Source organism: Macaca fascicularis, chromosome 9 (assembly GCF_037993035.2).
Source record: "Macaca fascicularis isolate 582-1 chromosome 9, T2T-MFA8v1.1".
Taxonomy (NCBI): domain Eukaryota; kingdom Metazoa; phylum Chordata; class Mammalia; order Primates; family Cercopithecidae; genus Macaca; species Macaca fascicularis.
Window position 1 is genome coordinate 37,824,441 of NC_088383.1, and position 27,507 is coordinate 37,851,947.

Genomic DNA, 27,507 nt, shown 5'->3' on the forward strand with positions numbered 1-27,507 from the left:
TGAAAAGGAAATATGAGTGAATTAACTTCAGATGCATTTAGAATATTTCTGTTATATATTCATTTTCTGCCTCATGGCTCTCAGTACTCCTTGGACCTTGCATGGACCTTGATTTAATTCTATGAAATGTTGGAAATTTAGGTTACTTACAGCACTCATTTTTCCTATAAGTTTCTAATGTTTCTCCAAGGAGTCACAAGTTGATTCTGAAGATATTGTTGCATTGAGGAAATACTATCTCATTGTAATTAAAGTAGCTTTTAATTTATATGCAGTACAAGTTCTTTAAGCTTATTTATCTAAAACACATTCACATCAAATATATTGTCATGGCCTACTGAAATTTCAAAGGATTGGATGTATATTTTGCTAATATCAAAAAGTTAGTATCTTGAAGAATCTTACTTATTGATAAATAATCTTTTTTGAAGAACCGTGTAATAAAGATTGCTTAATAAAACTAAGTAATAATAAAAAATAAAAACTTAGAAATGACAGATAGGTAATTAAAATTATCTGAGTGAACAGCAAATATCTGACATAGTGGGTTTCATGGGAGAAGAGAATATGACTTCTTTTGTGAAGAAATAATTAATACAAATTAGTCAAACTTTTATTTTTCTTTTACATTCTAATGAATATGAAGTTAATTTTTAGATTTTTAAGATTGCAGTTCTAACCAATTGACTATAGAAGTGGTGGTTATTATCCACCAATAGAATATACAGGCTACAGAAGAAAGTCCACAGATTCATGAATGAAAATAGATTTGTATATGTTTTAAAAATTTATAATAAGAAATGTTCTCATGAATGTGTCTGTGATTAACCTTTTATAGATCAGAGGTTCCCAACAGAATCCAAACAAGAGGAAGATAAAGAAAATGCTTGGGATTCTGGGGTATTGTATATTATTGATGTTATTATTCTCTAAAAATGTTAATATTGAGTGATGTGAAAATAGAAAATCAGAGGCTTTGACTTGGTTTTCTTACCACTGCATATGCTCAGAAGAAATTCTGGTATTTCTAAAAACACACTTGGCTGGGCACTGTAACTCATGCCTGTAATGCCAGCACTTTGGGAGGCCCAAGGTGGGAGGATCACCTGAGTTTGGGAGTTCGAGACTAGCCTGGTAAATATGGTGAAATCCTGTCTCTACTAAAAATACAAAATTAGTTGGACACGGTGGCACATACCTGTAATCTCGGCTACTTGGGAAGCTGAGGCAGGAGAATTACTTGAACCCAGGAGGAGGAGGTTGCAGTGAGTTGAGATTGTACCATCACACTCTAGCCTGGGTGACAGAGTGAGACTCTGTCTCCAAAAAAAAAAAAAAATACTTAAAAAAAATCTATGTGCTAAGTAGATTACTGCTTGATAGTGAAATTCTACTAATTTTCAGAATTAGTTTTAGACACGAGTTTAGCATAGTATAAAAAATAAAGCTTAGAATTCACCAGTAATTCACATGAGTTCGAGGCAAAGTTTGGCTGAAAACTAAAGAATTACTCTGAATCCACCTTTGGGCAAATATATGATTTGGTGGTATATCTAGATGTAAAAAAGTTCTAATTAGATTAATAGAAAAATAGTTTAAGCTGCGGTTTTGTACAACTTGAAACATGAAAAGATAATGCTTTGGACTTGAAATAATTGACATATGTGTATTGTCCAGTAGAGATCTGAAGGAACATTTTAGGAGAAAATAATGCATAAAGAATAGGAAACGAGTGGGACTGTAATAACAACAATTTGTTTGAGTAGTGTTTTAAAAAGTAGAAATTATTTTTACAAATAGAAGTCTTTGAGTCCATCTGTGGTAGCCATGCTTATAGCAACATAAGTACCAAATAATAATGATGTACTCCAAGGTCACAACTGTGGAAAGACACAGGAAGTGACTGACCTCTTAGATCCAAGCCCCTGCTGCACAGTGGTAACAGAAATGAGATGTCAGTAGACAAGTCGACTTTATCTAATTTGTCCATAGACAAAAAAAAAAAAAAAAGACTTTCTAATACTTGTCTGCTTTCATTTAAACATAACATAAGTTTTCCTTAGTACTTTTTCATTTTATTCAAGTACTTTTTCTGTCAGCATTTTATCAAAACATTTTGATTATTTTAAGCCCCTGTTTACCTAAATAAAGCAGCTTCTACAATGTTCTGAGTATACTTTATATGACTTATTCTTAACATTCTCTTCATACCATGTATCATTTTTAACACTAAATAATTCTATAATCATGAATATTTTCGATGTTTAATGCAGTATGTATGTGCGGCAGCCCTCCTTTCCAGGGAACACCAGCTGCAGGGAGTCTGTCCCTTGCAGACCTCTGACCCGGCGACAGATGAATAAAGTACATTGACACACAGATATTCTGCTCTGTCAGTCCAGCTGAGGGTGTCCAAGTGGCTTATAGACTCCCTGCTGAGTTCTGTAAACAGTTGCCACTATGGCCCTGATCAGCTAGTCAGACTCACAATTATTCAGTAAGATTAATTAACAAAAGCTTGAGTCAACACCATTAGAGGGTAATTGACATTGTGGACTTCCCGAGTAAAAAGCCCTTAAGCACCTGTGGTACATCAAAGGTTAGTCTTAAGATTATATGAGTAAATTAGCTAGCTAGGTAAACTACTCTGCCTTCCTTTATGACTACTTTAATTTGTTTAACTAAAGGTGAAGATCAGGTTGCCTTCAACCATATCTATTACCAAAATTATGCAAACTTCTCAGTCTTCCAGGCAGCTTTGTGTCTATCTCTATAACTATCTCTAATTTTTTTCCCACCAGCCTGATTGAATTCCAACTTGTGTTATGGCAGGTAGCAAGTGTATTATATTTTGTTTGATGTGCCTTCTTGATTTTTGGTGAGGAAGATAAAGTAAGATATTTTTAAGTGAGTTGCTTCTTGAAATATGCAGATAAGTGTATATTTTTGTCAATAATATTTATTTTTTCATGCTCAGTTACTGAGTCAATAGCTGCATGAAGATAACAGGTAAGTTTTGATCTAGATAGCATATGTGAGGTTTTCTATCAAAATGTTGTGATTTTCAGTATGTGCCTATCCTTAAATCAAATTGCCTTTGAAGCCAGAAATTGAGTTTAAAAATATTTTAATTAGGAAATTTTATGCCTCTTTTGATTTTAAAATTGAAATTATCTATTGATACTACTTTTAACAGAGTCTCTTTGAGAGTTCTACAAAGATTCAAGTGTGTACACCTGAGTCTATTTATCAAAGTGTAACGAAGCATACAAATAGAGAAGTAGAAGGTAAGAACCATTTTTATTTGAAAAGTCTTTTAACCATATGTTTGTCCAAATGCATGAAGACTGATATACTCTAATAGCCAAATAAAATTACCCACTAAATACATAACATTGAAAAGAGAGGAATAAAATGGTAAGTTACATTTTATTCCTTGTATAAGTTGGCAACAGGATATATAGAGAGTACAAAAAAAAAAAAAAACAAATTATTTGAATCCAAAATACTCTAAGACATGAGGAGAGTCAGGAAATAAGTAAGAGAAAAGGAGTAAAAAAGGGAATGAAGACTAAGGAAGACAGAGAGAGTATAGGGAGTTCATGAAGGAAGAAGAAGCAGGTTTATTAAATGGAGATGGGAAAATATATATATATATATTTAGAAAAGACAGACAATGTGTAGAAAGATGGTAAGAATATAAAATGATCTTCCAGTCCCAAAACTTGTCAGAAAATTATAGTTAAAGTTTTCTCACTTTTCCTGTCTTTCCCACTACTGGGAAGGCATTAGGGATGGAATTATCTGAGCATGCAGAATTGTGTTTTATTTGCAATAGGTGAGTATTAACAAATATGCATAGGTGTGCATCTATATAATTTGTCATATATACTCAGTATAGACCAAAAGTTATGAAACATTAGAAAATCAGCTGAATACCTTATTAATACACAGTATCATTCAGCACAATTGAGTTTCTATTAGTAAGTTCTCAGGCGATGCTGATACCAGTGGTACTTGGAGCTCGCTCTCAGAAGCAAGGGGAGAGGCCATTTATGGGGAAAATGTGGAAGAAGAGCAACTGAATAAACAGTCAAGACATAACAGGGTCAAGAGAAAGCATTATATTCCTTTTGTTTCTGAGTATGCTTTTAGCCAGAGAAGAAGAAGAAGAAAAAGATAAAAAAGCAGAAACTGTAAATTTAAGATACTCTCACTAAACAAGGAGAAAGGAAGTGATGGAAAAAGAAATTTGAAACAGTGTTGGATGGAAAGAATTCTACAGAGTTAGAGGGTTTTGTTTATTTTTTATTTTTATTTTATTTTTTTAATAGAGGCATTCTAGGCAGATAACAGGGGACAAACAAGAAAGAAGGTAGGCAGGTTTTGTCCTCTGAGAAGGACAGTTGAGTGAACTCTCTTCAGATGCATTTAGATTATTTGCACTCCCGAAAGTAGTTTGTGGGCACTCCAGAGACTACCAGAAGCAGGAGGCCTACTAGAATTGGGAGAACCACAGTGACTCATTAGGTTTCTCTGTTACAATCAGGCATGACAAATATATATTTTGTTGATGTTAGCTATTCAGATGAGATATATTTGAAACTAAGAACATTGACTTTATTTTTAAGAAAGTGTGTTGAATTGCCATTCCACAAAAATTTATTATAGACTAATGATACACCAAATCAGATGAGTTGTAGGAACTAAAAATTACTGAATTTATATTTGAATAATAAGATTGCTTTTTAAAATAAATATTGTGGTGACTTAACAATATAAAAAGTTATTTGTGTTTAATACATCTATTGCAATTAATTTTTATATAAATATGTGAATATTGAAAGCTTATAAATTATTTCCATGATGAGTTTTATACATCTTGCATGAGTGGATCAAGAAGCATTCAGATGGATAAAATAGAGGATACAGAAATATTGGCATATGATTACACCATATGGTTATGGAAAACAATGAATATTTATATTTAGTATTATGACCTAAGTGTATATCCAAGCTGATCAATTCATAACACTTCACAGATGAGATGTCAATTCTACATTCAATTGAACTCTCATCATAACTATGTACCTTTCCAAAGATAGGCCCATATTAAAGAACATGATGAGTAGAATAACATAAATGATTCTAGTGTGTTTCGTTAAGTACCTGGTATGGCATTCCATGTTCAGCTTTGACATTTATTTTCTCATATCAATTCTTTTTACATGTGAAATACAATCTTGCTTTTGAAGTCTTAACTGCATGATCTGTGAAACCTATATTTATATTTTCTTCAGTGTATTCTTGTCATGTGTGTGTCCTAAATAAACCAAAAGAAAACTTCCCAAATCTAAAGTATTCATTCTCAAAGATGACCAAGAGGACTCAGTTAGATACTCTCACTGTGTTCATTTGTGGTTGGCTTTGTCATATTTACTTATGATTGATGATAAATCTCTTTCGCTTTTTAGAGCCTCCTGAGAAGTCATCTGCCTTCAAGGTATTTAGTTTTATAATTTCATTTTGAATGACTTCTTAACTATGTATTTTGTGAAGTATCCATTCTTGATTAATCATTGTTCTTCCAAACCCATTTAGCCTGCCACTGAAATACAAAACTCTTTTCCAAATGAAGCCTTCGAATGCAAGAAGAAACAAACTTTGACAGCAGGTAAATTTCAACTTATGTAAAGACGAGTATTTCAATATTGGACATTTTGATAATAGTCTTTCTATCCCCAACGCTGTATTTTTTTCAACTTTGCTGAAAAAAATTTGATCTAGATAATGCCAATACTGGTATTTGTGTTTGAAAACCCAATCTTACAAGAACAGTAATTTACAATATTTTTGTAGCCTTGTTCTCAAGTGTTTCCACTTTTGTATCCCGAAACTGTAATGTTTTCTATTTTGAACTTCTGTATTTCTTAAAGATTCAAGGAGGTGAATTTTGAAAGTCTAATTTTTGTTTAGTTCTTTGAAGCTTGATTCAAATTCCACGGTTTACTTCGGGGATTGCATCTTTTATTAATATAACACTTGTTTTTTAACATTAATTACCTCATTTCCGGTGTTGTCACTTTGAGAATCCTAAGAAAATCGGTAACTCGGATTAGCGAACTCTGTGTGTTTGTGTGTATGTGTCTGCATGTGTGCCTGTGTGTGTCTGTTTATGTGTGTGGTACCTTTCCCTTGTAAAGATGAGGATAGTAATTAGTCATTTATTTGTGAATATTTGATAAACACACTCTTTTTCATGAAACTGTGATTCTGAAGCCTTTGGCTTTAGAGTCTTTGTATAGTACTACCGTTTATTGCCTAGAAGTAACCAATATTCTAAACTATTTTAAAAACTATTCTTATGCATGTTTAAACATTTTACAACATGTGTGCAAGTTCATATTTAATATGTAAAATATTTTTCAACTTCTAAAGCATACATGGTTGTACAGTGTAATATTTTAATATTCAGCAATTCTTTTTTTGTCTGCATTATAATTTTTAGAGACATCCATAAAGAGCACAGTTAAGTGTCTTTTTAAATATTAGGTTGTTTATGAAATTCCATTGTATGACTACACCATAGTTAATTGCACAATTTTGATGCTGATTAATAATAAATAAAAATGAAAGCATGCAGATTTCAGAGTCTTTAAGTTAGTTTTATCTGCTGATTTTTTAGTTATTAGAAATTAAAACTACAATATTTAAAGTATTTCTTTTTGGAATCATACATTTCACTAACAATTTGACCTGTGACCCACAGATTCTTAGAGCTATGGTGTTGCAACATGTTAGATCTCTGAAAGTATCCAGGGTACACTTCTAAAAATGAGTGAAAATGGTGGCTTACCAAAGTATGATTTGAGTTTCTTGGACCCTCTGCATGAAATGTGAACTTTGGGGATGCTGATCACAAGTTAAATTTGCTTTTTAAAACTGGGTATACAGTTGATGGATGTCAAATGATAAACGAACCCTTAATGATGAAATGGTCTTTTAAGTTTTAGTTGTTCATGTTTGCTTTTTTCTTTAACCTGATTCAAATAGTTGTAATATGTACTTTTTGTTGATAAAGAAAACTGGGCGTTGTTTTTGGTATAAATTCATTTTCTGTCTCATGGGCCTGAGAGCTCTGCAAGTCTTGTGTGGGCCTTCATTTTATCCTGAGACATGTGGGAACGTTAGATTACTTAAGATTGCTTGAGATTGCTGTGTCAATCAAACTAAGTAATACTACAAAATAAAAATTTACAAAGAAATGAGAGATGATAGGTAAAGTTTTCTGAAGGAACAGCAAATATAGGACATACTGTGTTTCACAGGAGAAGAGGGTATGATTGCTTTGTGAAGAAATAATTCATACAATTTAGTCAGATTTCTATTTTTCTGCATTCTAATGAATGATAGAATGTTAATTTTCAGACTTTAGATTTCAATTCTAATGGATTGACTATAGAAGTAGTGATTGTAATCGACACAAAGAATATACGGGCTACAGAGGAAAAACCACAGATTCATGAATGAAAGCAGATTTGTATATGTTTTGAAAATTTATAATAGAGAAATGTTCTCATGGATGTATCTATGATTAACCTTTTATAGATCAGATGATCCCATCAGAATCCAAACAAAAGGACAATGAAGAAAATTCTTGGGATCTAGAGGTATTATGTATTATCAGTGTTTTCTTAATATTAGTATTGCATGATATGAAAACACAAAATCAGAGGCTTAGACTTTATTTTCTCACTTCTGCATATGTCATCCCCAAATTACTTTTGGTATTTTTCAGAATACGCTTCATAGAGAATCTATGTGCTAAGTAGGTTACTACTTCATAGTGAAATTCTGCTAATTTGTAGGATTAATTTAAGAAGCTAGTGTGGTATAGTATAAAAAATAAGGCTTAGAAGTCACTAGCAATTCACATGGGATCTGAAGTACGTTTGTCTAAAAGCGAAAGAATTATACTGAGTCCAGTTATGGGCAAATATATGATTCTGTGATTTATCTAGATGTACAAAAGTTCTAATTGGATTCATAGACAGTTTAAACTGCAGTATTGTAAAAGCTGGGACCTGAAAAGTTAATGGCTGGGACTTTAACATATTGACATATCTTTATTGTTCAGTATAGAGCTGAGGGAACATTTCAGGAAAAAGACAAGTCTGAGGAATAGGAAACCTGGTGGGACTATAATAACAAGAGTATTGGTTGACTAGTCTTTTAAAAAATATAAATTATTTTCACAAATAGAACTCCTTGAGTCCCTTTGTGGCAGTCAAGCTGCAGCAGTGTGAGCGTCAAATAATAGTGATGTATTTTAAGGTCACAGCTGTGGAAAGACATAGAAAGTATCTGACCTCTTACAAACAAGCAGCTGCTGCCTGGTGGTAACAGCAAAGGGTGGAAGTCAACAGACAGGTAGATTTTATCTGATTTGTCATTAGACAAAAAAACTTTAATATTTGTTTCTTTCATTTAAACATAACATAATTTTTTTCTTACTGCATTTACATTCTATTCAGGCACTTTTTTTGTCAGCATAGATATGTCAAAAACATGTTGCTGAATTTAGGCCCCTGTTTACCAAAATAAAGCAGCTTTTCAACATTCTGTGCATATATTATATGACAGACTCTAAAAGTTCTCTTCATGACATGCATCATTTTTAACACTAAATAATTCTATAATCATGAATATTTTAAATGTTAAATCTGGCCTTCAAATGTTTAATATTTTAAATGTTTAATATTTTAAATGTATAATGGCAAGTAGCAAGTGTGTTGTATTTTGTTTGAAAAGTCATATTTAGTTTTGATGAGGACTACAACATAAGTTAGATATTTTTAAGAGAGATACTTTTTGAAATATGCAAGAGTGAATTTTTTCATGAATGTGATTTCTTTCTCCTGCTCAGTAACCAAGTTAATGGCTGCATGAATGTAAAGATAAGCTTGATGTAGAGAGAGTTAAATGAGGATTTCTGTCAAAATGTTTTGATTCTCTATGTGTCTGCTCTTTAGTCAAATTGGTTGTAAAGTAGGAAATTGTGTTTTTAAAAAAGATTTTAATAAGGAATTTTGATACTCTTCATTATTAGGATTGTTCCATTTAAATTATTTATTGATATTACTTTTAACAGAGTGACCGTGAGACTGTTTCACAGAAGGATGTGTGTTTACCCAAGGCTACACCTCAAAAAGAACTCCATACGATAAGTGGAAAATTAGAAGGTAAGAACCATTTTTTATTGAAAAAGTCATTTGACCAAATATTTCTCTAAACTGATGAGGAAGGATATCCTCTAATAGCCAAAGAAAATTACCTCCTAAATGCAAAGCACGGAAAAAAAGAGAAGTGAAAGTTGAATGGAGATAAGTTATACGTCTTATCAGGTGTTAGCAACAGACTATATTGAGAGCGCTGAAAAGGAGCTGAATTACTAGTTTGAATTCAAGATATTCCAAGACCTGAGGAAAATGAGAAAAAAAAGAAAGAAGAAAGTAGTAAAAGAGGAAATGAAGACTGAGAAAGTAGAGCGTACAGAGAGTACATGAAGGAACAAGAAGCAGGTTTATATAATGGAGGATGATAAAATGAAATGATTCTTTACAAAAAGATGGGGTATGGTTAGAAATTTGGGAAGAATAAAAAGTGACCTTCTCGTATCAAAATATACCACAGAATTATAGCAAAGGTATTCTGATTTTTCCTATCTTTCTCACTGGTGGGAAGCCATTAGGGATGGAAGCACCTGACCATGGAGAGCTGTGTTCTATTTGCAATAGGTGAGAGTAAGCATATATGCACGGCCACACATGTATATAATTTATCATATGCACTCCATATAGACCAGAAGTTTTCATAGAAAATCAGCTGAGAACCTTGTTAACAATTCACACTGTGATTCAGCCGACTTGGGATTCTGCATTTTTAGTAAGTTCTCAGGTGAGGCTGATGATGGTGGTCCTTGGACCTTGCTCTGAGTTATTTTTGATATAAATTCATTTTCTGTCTCACGGGTTTGAGAGCTCAAGTCTTGTGTGGGCCCTGATTTTTATCCTATAGCATGTGGGAACATTAGATCACTTAAGGCAACTATTGTTTCCTATACATTTCTGATGTTTCTCCAAGGTGTCACAAGGTGACTCTGAATATATTGCTGCATTAGAGAAGAACTGTGTCATTGTAATTAAAGCAGTTCTTAATTTATATGCAATAAAAGTTTTTTAAGCTTATCTTCCTAAAACATATACACAGTCAAAACACACCCAATACGCTGTCATGGCATATTGAAATGTAAAAGGGTTGGACATATAGTTTACTAACATCAAGAAGTTAATATCTCTAAGAAATCTTATTTGGTGATGAATCATCTCTTTTGGAAAACTTTGTAATAGAGATTGCTGAGTCAATCATGCTAAGTAATACTACAAAATAAAAATTTACAGAGAAATGAGAGATGATAGGTAAAGTTTTCTGAATGAACAGCAAATATAGGACATACAGTGTTTCACGGGAGAAGAGGGTATGACTGCTTTGTGAAGAAATAATTCATACAAGTTTGTCAAATTTCTATTTTTCTGCAATCTAATGAATGATATAATGTTAAGTTTCAGACTTTTTAGATTTCAATTCTAATAGATTGACTATAGAAGTAGTGATTGAATAGATAAAAAGAATATACAGGCTGCAGAGGAAAAACCACAGATGCGTGAATGAAAGATTTATATATGTTTTCAAAATTTATAGTAGAGAAATGTCCTCATGAATATATCTGTCATTTAACTTTTATAGATCAGATGATCCCATCAGAATCCAAACAAAAGGATGAAGAAGAAAATTCTTGGGATTTAGAGGTACTATGTATTACCAATGTTTTTTTAATATTAGTATTGCATGATATGAAAACATAAAACCAGAGGCTTAGATTTTATTTTCTTACCTCTGCATATGTCACCCCCAAATTATTTTTGATATTTTTCAGGTTATGCTTAATAGAGAATTCATGTGCTAGGTAGATTACTGCTTCATAGTGAATTTTTTTGAAGAAGATTTTAATTAGGAAATTTTGATACTTGCTATTATTAGGATTTTTCCATTGAAATTGTTTACTGATATTGCTTTTAACAGAGTGTCCGTGAGACTGTTTCACAGAAGGGTGTGTGTTTACCCAAGGCTACACCTCAAAAAGAATTCCATACGATAAGTGGAAAATTAGAAGGTAAGAACCATTTTTTATTTAAAGAGTCATTTGACCAAATATTTCTCTAAACTGATGAGGAAGGATATCCTCTAATAGCCAAAGAAAATTACCTCCTAAATGCAAAGCACGGAAAAAAAGAGAAGTGAAATGGTGATTTGTTATACATCTTATCAGCTCTAGGCAACAGACTATATTGAGAGTGCTGAAAAGGAGGTGAATTATTAGTTTGAATTCAAAATATTCCAAGACCTGAGGAAAATGAGAAAATAAGAAAGAAGAAAGTAGTTAAAGAGGAAATGAAGACTGAGAAAGACAGAGCATACAGAGAGTATATGAAGGAACAAGAAACAGGTTTATGTAATGGAGGATGGTAAAATAAAGTGATTCTTTACGAGAAGATCGGGTAATGTTAGAAACTGGGAAGAATATAAATTCAACTTCTCGTACAAAAGTTTAGCAGAGAATTACAGCAAAGGAATTCTGACACTTCCTGTCTTTCTCACTGGTGGGAAGCCATTAGGGATGGAAACACCTGACCATGGAGAGCTGTGTTCTATATGCAGTAGGTGAGACTAAGCATATATGCACGGCCACACATGTATATAATTTGTCATATACACTTTGTATAGACCAGAAGTTTTCATAGAAAATCAGCTGAAAACCTTGTTAGCAATTCACACTGTGATTCAGCCAACTTGGGATTCTGCATTTTTCATAAGTTCTCTGGCGATGCTGATGCTGGTGGTCCTTGGACCTTGCTCTGAGTTATTTTTGATGTAAATTCATTTACTGTCTCAAGGGCCTGAGAGCTCCTCAAGTTTTCTATGGGCCTTGATTTTTATCCTATAACATGTGGGAACATTAGGTTACTTAAGGCAATTATTGTTTCCTATACATTTCTGATGTTTCTCTAAGGTGTCACAAGCGAACTCTGAAGATATTGCTGCTTTAGGGAAGAACTGTATCTTTGTAATTAAAGCAGTTCTTAATTTATATGCAATAAAAGTATTTTTAACTTATCTTCCTAAAACATAAACAAAGCCAAAACACGCCCAATAGGCTGTCATGGTGTATTGAAATGTAAAAACGTTGGACATATAGTTTACTAACATCAAAAAGTTAATATCCCTAAAAAATCTTATTCGTTGATAAATCATATTTTTTGACGAACTGTGTAATAAAGACTGCTGAGTCAATCGAGCTAAGATATACTACATAATAAAAATTTACAAAGGAATGAGAGATGATAGGCAAAGTTTTCTGAATGAACAGCCAATAAAAGACATACAGTGTTTCACAGGAGAAGAGGGTATGACTGCTTTGTGAGGAAATAATTGATACAAGGTAGTCAAATTTATATTTTTCTGCATTCTAATAAATGATATAATGTTAATTTTCAGATGTTTTAGATTTAAATTTTAATGGATTGACTATAGAAGTAGTGATTGTAATCAATAAAAAGAGTATACGGGCTACGGAGGAAAAACCACAGATTCGTGAATGAAAAATTTGTATTTGTTTTTAAAATTTATAGTAGAGAAATATTCTCATCAATGTATCTGTGATTAACTTTTTATAGATCAGATGATCCCATCAGAATCCAAACAAAAGGACGAAGAAGAAAATTCTTGGGATTTAGAGGTACTATGTATTATCAATGTTTTTTTAATATTAGTATTGCATGATATGAAAACATAAAATCAGAGGCTTAGACTTTATCTTCTCACCTCTGCATATGTCACCCCCAAGTTATTTTTGATATTTTTAAGGATACACTTAATACACTTTCAGAATACCTAATCTATGTGCTAGGTAGATTATTGCATCATAGTGAAATTTTTTAAAAAAGATTTTAATTAGGAAATTTTGGTACTTTTTATTATTAGGATTTTTCCATTGATATTGTTTATTGATATTACTTTTAACAGAGTGACCGTGAGACTGTTTCACAGAAGGATGTGTGTTTACCCAAGGCTACACCTCAAAAAGAATTCCATATGATAAGTGGAAAATTAGAAGGTAAGAACCATTTTTTATTTAAAGAGTCATTTGACCAAATATTTCTCTAAACTGATGAGGAAGGATATCCTCTAATAACCAAAGAAAATTACCTCTTAAATGCAAAACATGGAAAAAAAGAGAAGTGAAATGGTGAAAAGTTATACGTCTTATCAGGTGTTGGTAACAGACTATATTGAGAGTGCTGAAAAGGAGCTGAATTATTAGTTTGAATTTAAGATATTCCAAGACCTGAGGAAAATGAGAAAATAAGAAAGAAGAAAGTAGTAAAAGAGGAAATGAAGACTGAGAAAGACAGAGTGTACAGAGAATACATGAAGGAACAGGAAGCATGGTTATATAATGGAGGATAATAAAAAAAATGATTCTTTACGAGTAGATTGGATATGGTTAGAAATTTGCGAAGAATATAAACGGACCTTCTGGTACTGAAATTTACCAGAGAATAACAGCAAAAGTATTCTGACTCTTCCTGTCTTTCTCACTGGTGGGAAGCCATTAGGGATGCAAACACCAGACCATGGAGAGTTGTGTTCTATTTGCAATAGGTGAGACTAAGCGTATATGCACGGCCATACATGTATATAATTTGTCATATACACTCCATATAGACCAGAAGTTTTCATAGAAAATCAGCTGAGAACCTTGTTAACAATTCACACTGTGATTCAGCCGACTTGGGATTCTGCATTTTTAATACGTTCTCAGGTGATGCTGATGCAGATGGTCCTTGGATTTGCTCTGAGTTATTTTTGGTATAAATTCATTTTCTGTCTCAAGGGCCTGAGAGCTCAAGTCTTGTGTGGGCCTTGATTTTTATCCTATAATATGTGGGAACATTAGGTTACTTAAGGCAATTACTGTTTCCTATACATTTCTGATGTTTCTCCAAGGTGTCACAACCTGACTCTGAAGGTATTGCTGCATTAGGGAAGAATTGTGCCGTTGTAATTAAAGCAGTTCTTAATTTATTTGCAATAAAAGATTTTTAAGCTTATATTCCTAAAACATATACACAGCCAAAACACGCGCAATATGCTATCATGGCATATTGAAATGTAAGAGGGTTGGACATATAGTTTACTAACATCAAAAAGTTAATATTCCTAAAAAACCTTATTCGTTGATAAATCATCTTTTTTGTCGAACCGTGTAATAGAGATTGCTGAGTCAATTGAGCTAAGATATACTACAAAATAAAAATTTACAAAGAAATGAGAGATGATAGGTAATAGAAAAGTTTTCTGAATGAACAGCAAATATAGGACATACAGTGTTTCACGGGAGAAGAGGGTATGACTGCTTTGTGTGGAAATACTTCATGCAAGTTAGTCAGTTTTCTATTTTTCTGCATTCTAATGAATGATATAATGTTAATTTTCAGACACTCAGATTTAAACTCTGATGGATTGACTACAAAGTAGTGATTGTAATCGATAAAAAGAATATATGGGCTACAGAGGGAAAACCACAGATTAATTAATGAAAGAATTGTATATGTTTTTAAAATTTATAGTACAGAAATGTTCTCATGAATGTATCTGTTATTAACCTTTTATAGATCAGATGATCCCATCAGAATCCAAACAAAAGGAAGAGGAAGAAAATTCTTGGGATTTAGAGGTACTATGTATTATCAATGTTTTTTTTTAATATTAGTATTGCATGATATGAAAACAAAATCAGAGGCTTAGACTTTATCTTCTCACCTCTGCATGTGTCACCCCAATTATTTTTGATATTTTTCAGGATACGCTTCATAGAAAATCTATGTGCTAGGTAGATTACTGCCTCATAGTGAAATTTTTTAATAAAGATTTTAATTAGGAAATTTTGATACTCTTCATTATTGGGAATTTTCCACTGAAATTATTGATTGATATTACTTTTAACAGAGTGACCGTGAGACTGTTTCACAGAAGGATGTGTGTTTACCCAAGGCTACACCTCAAAAAGAATTCCACACGATAAGTGGACAATTAGAAGGTAAGAACCATTTTTATTGAAAAAGTCATTTGACCAAATATTTCTCTAAACTGATGAGGAAGGATATCCTCTAATAGCCAAAGAAAATTACCTCCTAAATGCAAAGCATAGAAAAAAAGAGAAGTGAAATGGTGAAAAGTTATACGTCTTATCAGGTGTTGGTAACAGACTATATTGAGAGTGCTGAAAAGGATGTGATTTATTAGTTTGAATTCAAGATATTCCAAGACCTTAGTGAAATGAGAAAATAAGAAAGAAAAAAGTAGTTAAAGAGGATATGAAGACTGAGAAAGACAGAGCGTACAGAGAGTACATGAAGGAATAATGGTTTATATAATGGAGGATGAAAAAATGAAGTGATTCTTTACGAGAAGATCAGGTATGGTTAGAAATTTGGAGAAATATAAAGTGACCTTCTCGTACCAAAATTTACCAGAGAATTACAGCAAAAGTGTTCTGACTCTTCCTGTCTTTCTCACTGGTGGGAAGCCATTAGGGCTGCAAACACCGGACCATGGAGAGTTGTGTTCTATTTGTAATAAGTGAGAGTAAGCATATATGCACGGCCACACATGTATATAATTTGTCAGATACACTCCATATAGACCAGAAGATTTCATAGAAAATCAGCTGAGAACCTTGTTAACAATTCACACTGTGATTCAGCCGACTTGGGATTCTGCATTTTTAATAAATTCTCAGGCGATGCTGACGATGGTGGTCCTTGGACCTTGCTGAGTTATTTTTGGTATAAATCCGTTTTCTGTCACGGGCCTGAGAGCTCCTCAAGTCTTTTGTGGGCATTTATTTTTATCCTGTAGCATGTGGGAATGTTAGGTTAATTAAGGCAATTATTTTTTCCTATACATTTCTTTTGTTTCTCCAAGGTGTAACAACATGACTCTGAAGATATTGCTGCATTAGGGAAGAACTGCGTCATTGTAATTAAAGCAGTTCTTAACTTATATGCAATAAAAGCTTTTTAAGCTTATATTTCTAAAATATATACACAACCAAAACACACCCAATACGCTGTCAAGGGGTATTGAATGTAAAAGGGTTGGACATATAGTTTGCTAACATCAAAAAGTTAATACACCTAAAAAATGTTATTTGTTGATAAATCATCTTTTTTCTGATGAGCTGTATAATAGAATTTGCTGAGTCAATCGAGCTAAGATATACTACAAAATAAAAATTTACAAGGAAATGAGAGATGATAGGTAATAGAAAAGTTTTCTGAATGAACAGCAAATATAGGACATACAGTGTTTCACGGGAGAAGAGGGTATGACTGCTTTGTGTGGAAATACTTCATGCAAGTTAGTCAGTTTTCTATTTTTCTGCATTCTAATGAATGATATAATGTTAATTTTCAGACACTCAGATTTAAACTCTGATGGATTGACTACAAAGTAGTGATTGTAATCGATAAAAAGAATATATGGGCTACAGAGGGAAAACCACAGATTAATTAATGAAAGAATTGTATATGTTTTTAAAATTTATAGTACAGAAATGTTCTCATGAATGTATCTGTTATTAACCTTTTATAGATCAGATGATCCCATCAGAATCCAAACAAAAGGAAGAGGAAGAAAATTCTTGGGATTTAGAGGTACTATGTATTATCAATGTTTTTTTTTAATATTAGTATTGCATGATATGAAAACATAAAATCAGAGGCTTAGACTTTATCTTCTCACCTCTGCATGTGTCACCCCAATTATTTTTGATATTTTTCAGGATACGCTTCATAGAAAATCTATGTGCTAGGTAGATTACTGCCTCATAGTGAAATTTTTTAAAAAAGATTTTAATTAGGAAATTTTGATACTCTTCATTATTGGGAATTTTCCACTGAAATTATTGATTGATATTACTTTTAACAGAGTGACCGTGAGACTGTTTCACAGAAGGATGTGTGTTTACCCAAGGCTACACCTCAAAAAGAATTCCACACGATAAGTGGACAATTAGAAGGTAAGAACCATTTTTATTGAAAAAGTCATTTGACCAAATATTTCTCTAAACTGATGAGGAAGGATATCCTCTAATAGCCAAAGAAAATTACCTCCTAAATGCAAAGCATAGAAAAAAAGAGAAGTGAAATGGTGAAAAGTTATACGTCTTATCAGGTGTTGGTAACAGACTATATTGAGAGTGCTGAAAAGGATGTGATTTATTAGTTTGAATTCAAGATATTCCAAGACCTTAGTGAAATGAGAAAATAAGAAAGAAAAAAGTAGTTAAAGAGGATATGAAGACTGAGAAAGACAGAGCGTACAGAGAGTACATGAAGGAATAATGGTTTATATAATGGAGGATGAAAAAATGAAGTGATTCTTTACGAGAAGATCAGGTATGGTTAGAAATTTGGAGAAATATAAAGTGACCTTCTCGTACCAAAATTTACCAGAGAATTACAGCAAAAGTGTTCTGACTCTTCCTGTCTTTCTCACTGGTGGGAAGCCATTAGGGCTGCAAACACCGGACCATGGAGAGTTGTGTTCTATTTGTAATAAGTGAGAGTAAGCATATATGCACGGCCACACATGTATATAATTTGTCAGATACACTCCATATAGACCAGAAGATTTCATAGAAAATCAGCTGAGAACCTTGTTAACAATTCACACTGTGATTCAGCCGACTTGGGATTCTGCATTTTTAATAAATTCTCAGGCGATGCTGACGATGGTGGTCCTTGGACCTTGCTGAGTTATTTTTGGTATAAATCCGTTTTCTGTCACGGGCCTGAGAGCTCCTCAAGTCTTTTGTGGGCATTTATTTTTATCCTGTAGCATGTGGGAATGTTAGGTTAATTAAGGCAATTATTTTTTCCTATACATTTCTTTTGTTTCTCCAAGGTGTAACAACATGACTCTGAAGATATTGCTGCATTAGGGAAGAACTGCGTCATTGTAATTAAAGCAGTTCTTAACTTATATGCAATAAAAGCTTTTTAAGCTTATATTTCTAAAATATATACACAACCAAAACACACCCAATACGCTGTCAAGGGGTATTGAATGTAAAAGGGTTGGACATATAGTTTGCTAACATCAAAAAGTTAATACACCTAAAAAATGTTATTTGTTGATAAATCATCTTTTTTCTGATGAGCTGTATAATAGAATTTGCTGAGTCAATCGAGCTAAGATATACTACAAAATAAAAATTTACAAGGAAATGAGAGATGATAGGTAATAGAAAAGTTTTCTGAATGAACAGCAAATATAGGACATACAGTGTTTCACGGGAGAAGAGGGTATGACTGCTTTGTGTGGAAATACTTCATGCAAGTTAGTCAGTTTTCTATTTTTATGCATTCTAATGAATGATATAATGTTAATTTTCAGACACTCAGATTTAAACTCTGATGGATTGACTACAAAGTAGTGATTGTAATCGATAAAAAGAATATATGGGCTACAGAGGGAAAACCACAGATTAATTAATGAAAGAATTGTATATGTTTTTAAAATTTATAGTACAGAAATGTTCTCATGAATGTATCTGTTATTAACCTTTTATAGATCAGATGATCCCATCAGAATCCAAACAAAAGGAAGAGGAAGAAAATTCTTGGGATTTAGAGGTACTATGTATTATCAATGTTTTTTTTTAATATTAGTATTGCATGATATGAAAACATAAAATCAGAGGCTTAGACTTTATCTTCTCACCTCTGCATGTGTCACCCCAATTATTTTTGATATTTTTCAGGATACGCTTCATAGAAAATCTATGTGCTAGGTAGATTACTGCCTCATAGTGAAATTTTTTAAAAAAGATTTTAATTAGGAAATTTTGATACTCTTCATTATTGGGAATTTTCCACTGAAATTATTGATTGATATTACTTTTAACAGAGTGACCGTGAGACTGTTTCACAGAAGGATGTGTGTTTACCCAAGGCTACACCTCAAAAAGAATTCCACACGATAAGTGGACAATTAGAAGGTAAGAACCATTTTTATTGAAAAAGTCATTTGACCAAATATTTCTCTAAACTGATGAGGAAGGATATCCTCTAATAGCCAAAGAAAATTACCTCCTAAATGCAAAGCATAGAAAAAAAGAGAAGTGAAATGGTGAAAAGTTATACGTCTTATCAGGTGTTGGTAACAGACTATATTGAGAGTGCTGAAAAGGATGTGATTTATTAGTTTGAATTCAAGATATTCCAAGACCTTAGTGAAATGAGAAAATAAGAAAGAAAAAAGTAGTTAAAGAGGATATGAAGACTGAGAAAGACAGAGCGTACAGAGAGTACATGAAGGAATAATGGTTTATATAATGGAGGATGAAAAAATGAAGTGATTCTTTACGAGAAGATCAGGTATGGTTAGAAATTTGGAGAAATATAAAGTGACCTTCTCGTACCAAAATTTACCAGAGAATTACAGCAAAAGTGTTCTGACTCTTCCTGTCTTTCTCACTGGTGGGAAGCCATTAGGGCTGCAAACACCGGACCATGGAGAGTTGTGTTCTATTTGTAATAAGTGAGAGTAAGCATATATGCACGGCCACACATGTATATAATTTGTCAGATACACTCCATATAGACCAGAAGATTTCATAGAAAATCAGCTGAGAACCTTGTTAACAATTCACACTGTGATTCAGCCGACTTGGGATTCTGCATTTTTAATAAATTCTCAGGCGATGCTGACGATGGTGGTCCTTGGACCTTGCTGAGTTATTTTTGGTATAAATCCGTTTTCTGTCACGGGCCTGAGAGCTCCTCAAGTCTTTTGTGGGCATTTATTTTTATCCTGTAGCATGTGGGAATGTTAGGTTAATTAAGGCAATTATTTTTTCCTATACATTTCTTTTGTTTCTCCAAGGTGTAACAACATGACTCTGAAGATATTGCTGCATTAGGGAAGAACTGCGTCATTGTAATTAAAGCAGTTCTTAACTTATATGCAATAAAAGCTTTTTAAGCTTATATTTCTAAAATATATACACAACCAAAACACACCCAATACGCTGTCAAGGGGTATTGAATGTAAAAGGGTTGGACATATAGTTTGCTAACATCAAAAAGTTAATACACCTAAAAAATGTTATTTGTTGATAAATCATCTTTTTTTTGATGAGCTGTGTAATAGAATTTGCTGAGTCAATCGAGCTAAGATATACTACAAAATAAAAATTTACAAGGAAATGAGAGATGATAGGTAATAGAAAAGTGTTCTCAATGAACAGCAAATATAGGACATACCGTGTTTCATGGGAGAAGAGGGTATGACTGCTTTGTGAGGAAATACTTCGTGCAAGTTAGTCAGCATTCTACTTTTCTGCATTCTAGTGAATGATATAATGTTAAATTTCCGACGTTTTAGATTTCAATTCTAATGGATTGACTATAGAAGTAGTGATTGTAATCGATAAAAAGAATATACGGGCTACAGAGGAAAAACCACAGATTAATGAATGAAAGAATTGTATATGTTTTTAAAATTTACAGTAGAGAAATGTTCTCATGAATGTATCTGTTACTAACCTTTTATAGATCAGATGATCCCATCAGAATCCAAACAAAAGGACGAGGAAGAAAATTCTTGGGATTTAGAGGTACTATGTATTATCAATGTTTTTTTAATATTAGTATTGCATGATATGAAAACATAAAATCAGAGGCTTAGACTTTATCTTCTCACCTCTGCATGTGTCACCCCAATTATTTTTGATATTTTTCAGGATACGCTTCATAGAGAATCTATGTGCTAGGTAGATTACTGCTTCATAGTGAAATTTTTTAAAAAAAAATTTTAATTATGAAATTTTGGTACTTTTCATTATTAGGATTTTTCCATTGAATTATTTATTGATATTACTTTTAACAGAGTGACCGTGAGACTGCTTCACAGAAGGATGTGTGTTTACGCAAGGCTACGCCTCAAAAAGAATTCCACACGATAAGTGGAAAATTAGAAAGTAAGAATCATTTTTTATTTAAAGAGTCATTTGACCAAATATTTCCCTAAACTGATGAGGAAGGATATCCTCAAATAACCAAAGAAAATTACTTCCTAAATGCAAAGAACGGAAAAAAAGAGAAGTGAAATGGTGAAAAGTTATACGTCTTATCAGATGTTGGCAACAGACTTTATTGAGAGTGTGGAAAAGTAGGTGAATTATTAGTTTGAATTCAAGATATTCCAAGACCTGAGGAAAATGACAAAATAAGAAAGAAGAAAGTAGTAAAACAAGAAATGGAAGACTGAGAAAGACAGAGTGTACAGAGAATAAATGAACAAGAAGCATGTTTATATAATGGAGGTTGATAAAATAAAATGATGCTTTATGAGTACATCGGGTATGGTTAGAAATTTGGGAAGAATGTAAAGTGACCTTCCAGTACCAAAATTTAGCAGAGAATAATAGCAAAAGTATTCTGACTCTTCCTGTCTTTCTCACTGGTGGGAAGCCATTAGGGATGCAAACAATGACCATGAAGAGCTGTGTTCTATTTACAATAGGTGAGACTAAGCATATATGCACGGCCACACATGCATATAATTTGTCATATACAATCCATATAGACCAGAAGTTTTCATGGAAAATCAGCTGGAAACCTTTTTAACAATTCACACTGTGATTCAGCCGACTTGGGATTCTGCATTTTTAATAAGTTCTCAGACGATGCTAATGCGGATGATCCTTGGACCTTGCTCTGAGTTATTTTTGGTATAAATTCATTTTCTGTCTCAAGGGCCTGAGAGCTCCTCAAGTCTTGTGTGGGCCATGATTTTTATCCTATAATATGTGGGAACGGTAGGTTAATTAAGGCAATTATTTTTTCCTATACATTTCTGATGTTTCTCCAAGGTGTCACAACCTGACTCTGAAGGTATTGCTGCATTAGGGAAGAATTGTGTCATTGTAATTAAAGCAATTCTTAATTTATATGCAATAAAAGTTTTTAATCTTATCTACCTAAAATATATACACAGCCAAAACATGCCCGATACGCTGTCATGGCATATTGAAATGTAAAAGTGTTGGACATATAGTTTACTAACATCAAAAATTAACATCCCTAAAAAATCTTATTCGTTGATAAATCATCTTTTTTGTCAAACTGTGTAATAGAGATTTCTGAGTCAATTGAGCTAAGATATACTACAAAATAAAAGTTTACAAAGAAATGAGAGATGATAGGTAATAGAAAAGTTTTCTGAATGAACAGCAAATATAGGACATACAGTGTTTCACGGGAGAAGAGGGTATGACTGCTTTGTGAGGAAATACTTCGTGCAAGTTAGTCAGTTTTCTATTTTTCTGCATTCTAATCAATGATAAAATGTTAATTTTCAGACTTTTTAGATTTAATTTCTAACGTATTGACTACAGAAGTAGTGATAGTAATTGATAAAAAGAATACACAGTCTAAGGAGGAAGAACCACAGATTCGTGAACGAAAGATTTGCATGTTTTTAAAATTTATAGTAGAGAAATGTTCTCATGAATTTACCTGTGATTAACCTTTTGTAGATCAGATGATCCCATCAGAATCCAAACAAAAGGAAGAGGAAGAAAATTCTTGGGATTTAGAGGTACTATGTATTATCATTTTTGTTAATAATAGTATTGCATGATATGAAAACATAAAATCAGTGGCTTAGACTTTATCTTTTCACCTCTGCATATGTTACCCCAGTTGTTTTTGATACTTTTCAGGATACGCTTCATAGAGAATCTATGTGCTAGGTAGATTACTGCTTCATAGTGAAATTTTTTAAAAAAGGTTTTAATTAGGAAATTTTGGTACTTTTCATTATTAGGATTTTTCCATTGAAATTATTTATTGATATTACTTTTAACAGAGTGCCCATGAGACTGTTTCACAGAAGGATGTGCGTTTACCCGAGGCTACACCTCAGAAAGAATTCCACACGATAAGTGGAAAATTAGAAGGTAAGAACCATTTTTTATTGAAAAAGTCATTTGACCAAATATTTCTCTAAACTGATGAGGAAGGATATCCTCTAATAATCAAAGAAAATTACTTCCTAAATACAAAGCATGGAAAAAAAGAGAAGTGAATTGGTGATAAGTTATACGTCTTATCATGTGTTGGTAACAGAATATATTGAGAGTGCTGAAAAGGAGCTGAATTATTAGTTTGAATTCAAGATATTCCAAGACCTGAGGAAAATGAGAAAATAAGAAAGAAGAAAGTAGTTAAAGAGGAAATGAAGACTGAGAAAGACAGAGCGTACAGAGAGTACATGCAGGAACAAGAAGCAGATTTATATAATGGAGGATGATAAAATGAAATGATTCTTTACAAAAAGATCGGATATTGTTAGAAATTTGGAGAAATATAAAGTGATCTTCTCGTACGAAAATGTACCAGAGATTACAGCAAAAGTATTCTGACTTTTCCTGTCTTTCTCACTGGTGGGAAGCCATTGAGGATGGAAGCACCTGACCATAGAGAGTTTTGTTCTATTTGCAATAAGTGAGAGTAAGCATATATGCACGGCCACACATGTATATAATTTGTCATATACACTCCGTATAGACCAGAAATTTTCATAGAAAATCAGCTGAGAACCTTGTTAACAATTCACACTGTGATTCAGCCGACTTGGGATTCTGCATTGTTAATAAATTCTCAGGCGATGCTGACGATGGTGGTCCTTGTCTCTGAGTTATTTTTGGTATAAATTCATTTTCTGTCATGGTCCTGAGAACTCCTCAAGTCTTGTGTGGGCCTTGATTTTTATCCTTTAGCATGTGGGAATGTTAGGTTAATTAAGGCAATTATTTTTTCCTATACATTTCTGATGTTTCTCCAAGTTGTCACGAGCTGACTCTGAAGATATTGCTGCATTGGGGAATATCTGCATCATTATGATTAAAGCAGTTCTTAACTTATATGCAATAAAGCTTTTTAAGCTTCCATGCCTAAAACATATACATAGCCAAAACAGACCCAATATGCTGTCATGGCATATTGAAATATAAAAGGGTTGGACATATAGTTTACTAACATCAAAATGTTAATATCCCTAAAAAATCTTATTTGTTGATAAATCATCTTTTTTGAAGAACTGTGTAATAGAGATTGTTCAGTCAAACGAGTTAAGTAATACTACAAAATAAAAATTTACAAAGAAGTGAGAGATGATCAGTAATTAAGGTTTTCTGAATGTACAGCAAATATAGGACATACAGTGTTTCACAGGAGAGGAGGGTATAACTGCTTTGTGAGGAAATGCTTCATACAGTTTAGTCAGTTTTCTATTTTTCTGCATTCTAATGAATGATATAATGTTAATTTTCAGACTATTTAAATTTCAATTCTAGTCGGTTGACTATATAAGCCGGCATTTTAATCGATAACAAGAATATACAGATTACAGAGGGAAAACCACAGATGCGTGAATAAAAGGTTTATATATGTTTTTAAAATTTAAAATAGAAAATGGTCTCATGAATGTATCTGTGATTAACCTTTTATAGATCAGATGATCCCATCAGAATCCAAAAAAAAGGCCGAAGAAGAAAATTCTTGGGATTTAGAGGTACTGTGTATTACTATTTTTTTTTAATATTAGTATTGCATGATATGAAAACACAAAATGAGAGGCTTAGACTTTATTTTCTCCCCTCTGCATATGTCAGCCCCAAATTAATTTTGATATTTTTCAGGATATGCTTCATAGAGAATCTATGTGCTAGGTAGATTACTGCTTCATGGTGAAGTTTTCTTAGAAAAGATTTTAATTAGGAAATTTTGATACTCTTCATTATTGGGATTTTTCCACTGAAATTATTGATTGTTATTACTTTTAACAGAGTGACCGTGATACTGTTTCACAGAAGGATGTGTGTTTACCCAGGACTGCACCTCAAAAAGAATTCCACATGATAAGTGGAAAATTAGAAGGTAAGAACCATTTTTTATTGAAAAAGTCATTTGACCAAATATTTGTCTAAACTGATGAGGAAGGATATCCTCTAATAGCCAAAGAAAATTTCCTCCTAAATGCAAAGCACAGAAAAAAAGAGAAGTGAAATGGTGAAAAGTTATACGTCTTATCAAGTGTTGGCAACAGACTCTATTGAGAGTGCTGAAAAGGAGCTGAATTATTAGTTTGAATTCAAGATATTCCAAGACCTGAGTGAAATGAGAAAATAAGAAAGAAGAAAGTGGTAAATGAGGAAATGAAGACTGAGAAAGAGCATACAGAAAGTACATGAAGGAATAAGAAGCAGGTTTATATCATGGAGGATGATAAAATGAAATTATTCTTTTCAAAAAGATCGGATATGGTTAGAAATTTGGAGAAATATAAAGTGATATTCTAGTACCAAAATGTACCAGAGATTACAGCAAAAGTATTCTGACTTTTCCTGTCTTTCTCACTGGTGGGAAGCCATTAGGGATGGAAGCACCTGACCATGGAGAGCTGTATTCTATTTGCAATAGGTGAGACTAAGCATATATGCACGGCCACACATGAATATAATTTGTCAGATACACTCCATATAGACCAGAAGTTTTCATAGAAAATCAGCTGAAAACCTTGTTAACAATTCACACTGTGATCCAGCTGACTTGGGATTCTGCATTTTTAATAAGTTCTCAGGTGATGCTGATGCGGATGATCCTTGGACCTTGCTCTGAGTTATTTTTGGTATAAATTCATTTTCTGTCTCAAGGGCCTGAGAGCTCTTCAAGTCTTGTGTGGGCCTTGATTTTTATCCTATAACATGTGGGAACATTAGATTACATAAGGCAATTATTGTTTCCTATACATTTCTGATGTTTCTCCAAGGTGTAACAACTTGACTCTGAAGATATTGCTGCATTAGGGATGAAATGTGTCGTAATTAAAGCAGTTCTTAATTTATATGCAATAAAAGTTTTTTAAGCTTATCTGCCTAAAACATATACACAGCCAAAACATGCCCAATATGCTGACGTGGCATATTGAAATGTAAAAGGGTTGGACACATAGTTTACTAACATCAAAAAATTAATATCCCTAAAAAATCTTTTTCATTGATAAGTAATCTTTATGGAAGAACTGAGTAATAGAGATTGCTGAGTCAATCGAGTTAAGTAATACTACAAAATAAAAATTTACAAAGAAATGAGAGATGATAGGTAATAGTAAAGTTTTCTGAATGAACAGCAATATAGGACATAAAGGGTTTCACGAGAGAAGAGGGTATGACTGCTTTGTGTGGAAATAATTCATACAAGTTTGTCAAATTTCTATTTTTCTGCATTCTAATGAATGATATGTTAATTTTCAGACGTTTTAGATTTCAGTACTAATGATTTGACTACAGAAGTAGTGATTGTAATAGATAAAAAGAATATAAGGGCTACAGAGGAAAAACCACAGATTCGTGAATGAAAGATTTGCATATGTTTTTAAAATTTATAGTAGAGACATGTTCTCATGAATGTACCTGTGATTAACCTTTTATAGATCAGATGGTCCCATCAGAATCCAAACAAAAGGATGAAGAAGAAAATTCTTGGGATTTAGAGGTACTATGTATTATCAGTGTTTTTTTAATATTAGAATTGCATGATACGAAAACATTAAATCAGAGGCTTAGACTTTATCTTTTCACCTCTGCATATGTCACCCTAAATTATTTTTGATAGTTTTCAGAATACACTTAATAGAGAATCTATGTGCTAGGTAGATTACTGCTTCATTGTGAAAATCTGCTAATGTATAGGATTAATTTAAGAAGCCAGCGTGGTATAGTGGCTTAGAAGTCACTAGCAATTCACATGGGATCTGGAGTACTTTTGTCTAAAAACAAAAGAATGACACTGAGTCCAGTTATGGGCAAATATATGATTCTGTGGTATATTTAGATGTATAGAAGTTCTAACTGGCTTCATAGACAGACAGTTTAAACTGCAGTATTGTAAAAGTTGGGGCCAGAAAAGTTAATGGCTGAGACTTGAACGTATTGACGTATCTTTATTGTTCAGTATAGAGCTGAGGGAACGTTTCAGAAGAAAGAAAAGTCTGAGGAATAGGAAACCTTGTGGGACTATAATAACAAGAGTATTGGTTGAGTATTCTTTTAAAAATATAAATTATTTTCACAAATAGAACTCCTTGAGGTCTTCTGTGGCAGTCAAGCTGCCTCAGGTTGAGTGTCAAATAGTAGTCATGTATTTTAAGGTCACAACTATAGAAAGACATAGAAAGGATCTGACCTCTTACAAACAAGCAGCTGCTGCCTGGTGGTAACAGCAAAGGGTGGAAGTAAATAGACAGGTAGAT

The 27,507-nt window shown here is 32.8% G+C and overlaps 1 protein-coding gene and 1 long non-coding RNA gene across 2 annotated transcripts in view; both read left to right on the forward strand.

Annotated features, from left to right (window-relative positions):
* LOC102138461 (ankyrin repeat domain-containing protein 30B) overlaps positions 1-27,507 on the forward strand; it is a 142,708-nt gene that overhangs the window by 42,215 nt on the left and 72,986 nt on the right. The window contains exons 12-26 of the mRNA XM_065520013.2: positions 839-900; positions 3,197-3,287; positions 5,475-5,503; positions 5,602-5,674; positions 10,807-10,868; positions 15,130-15,220; positions 16,777-16,838; positions 17,113-17,203; positions 18,760-18,821; positions 19,096-19,186; positions 20,745-20,806; positions 21,079-21,169; positions 22,730-22,791; positions 25,043-25,133; positions 26,689-26,750. Coding sequence (XP_065376085.1) covers positions 839-900; positions 3,197-3,287; positions 5,475-5,503; positions 5,602-5,674; positions 10,807-10,868; positions 15,130-15,220; positions 16,777-16,838; positions 17,113-17,203; positions 18,760-18,821; positions 19,096-19,186; positions 20,745-20,806; positions 21,079-21,169; positions 22,730-22,791; positions 25,043-25,133; positions 26,689-26,750 — 1,082 coding nt within the window. The remainder of the gene's footprint in view (positions 1-838; positions 901-3,196; positions 3,288-5,474; positions 5,504-5,601; positions 5,675-10,806; positions 10,869-15,129; positions 15,221-16,776; positions 16,839-17,112; positions 17,204-18,759; positions 18,822-19,095; positions 19,187-20,744; positions 20,807-21,078; positions 21,170-22,729; positions 22,792-25,042; positions 25,134-26,688; positions 26,751-27,507) is intronic.
* LOC135965058 (uncharacterized) lies at positions 11,145-13,259 on the forward strand. The gene is made up of 3 exons (XR_010577900.2): positions 11,145-11,233; positions 12,795-12,856; positions 13,144-13,259. It is a non-coding gene; the product is annotated as an uncharacterized lncRNA (long non-coding RNA).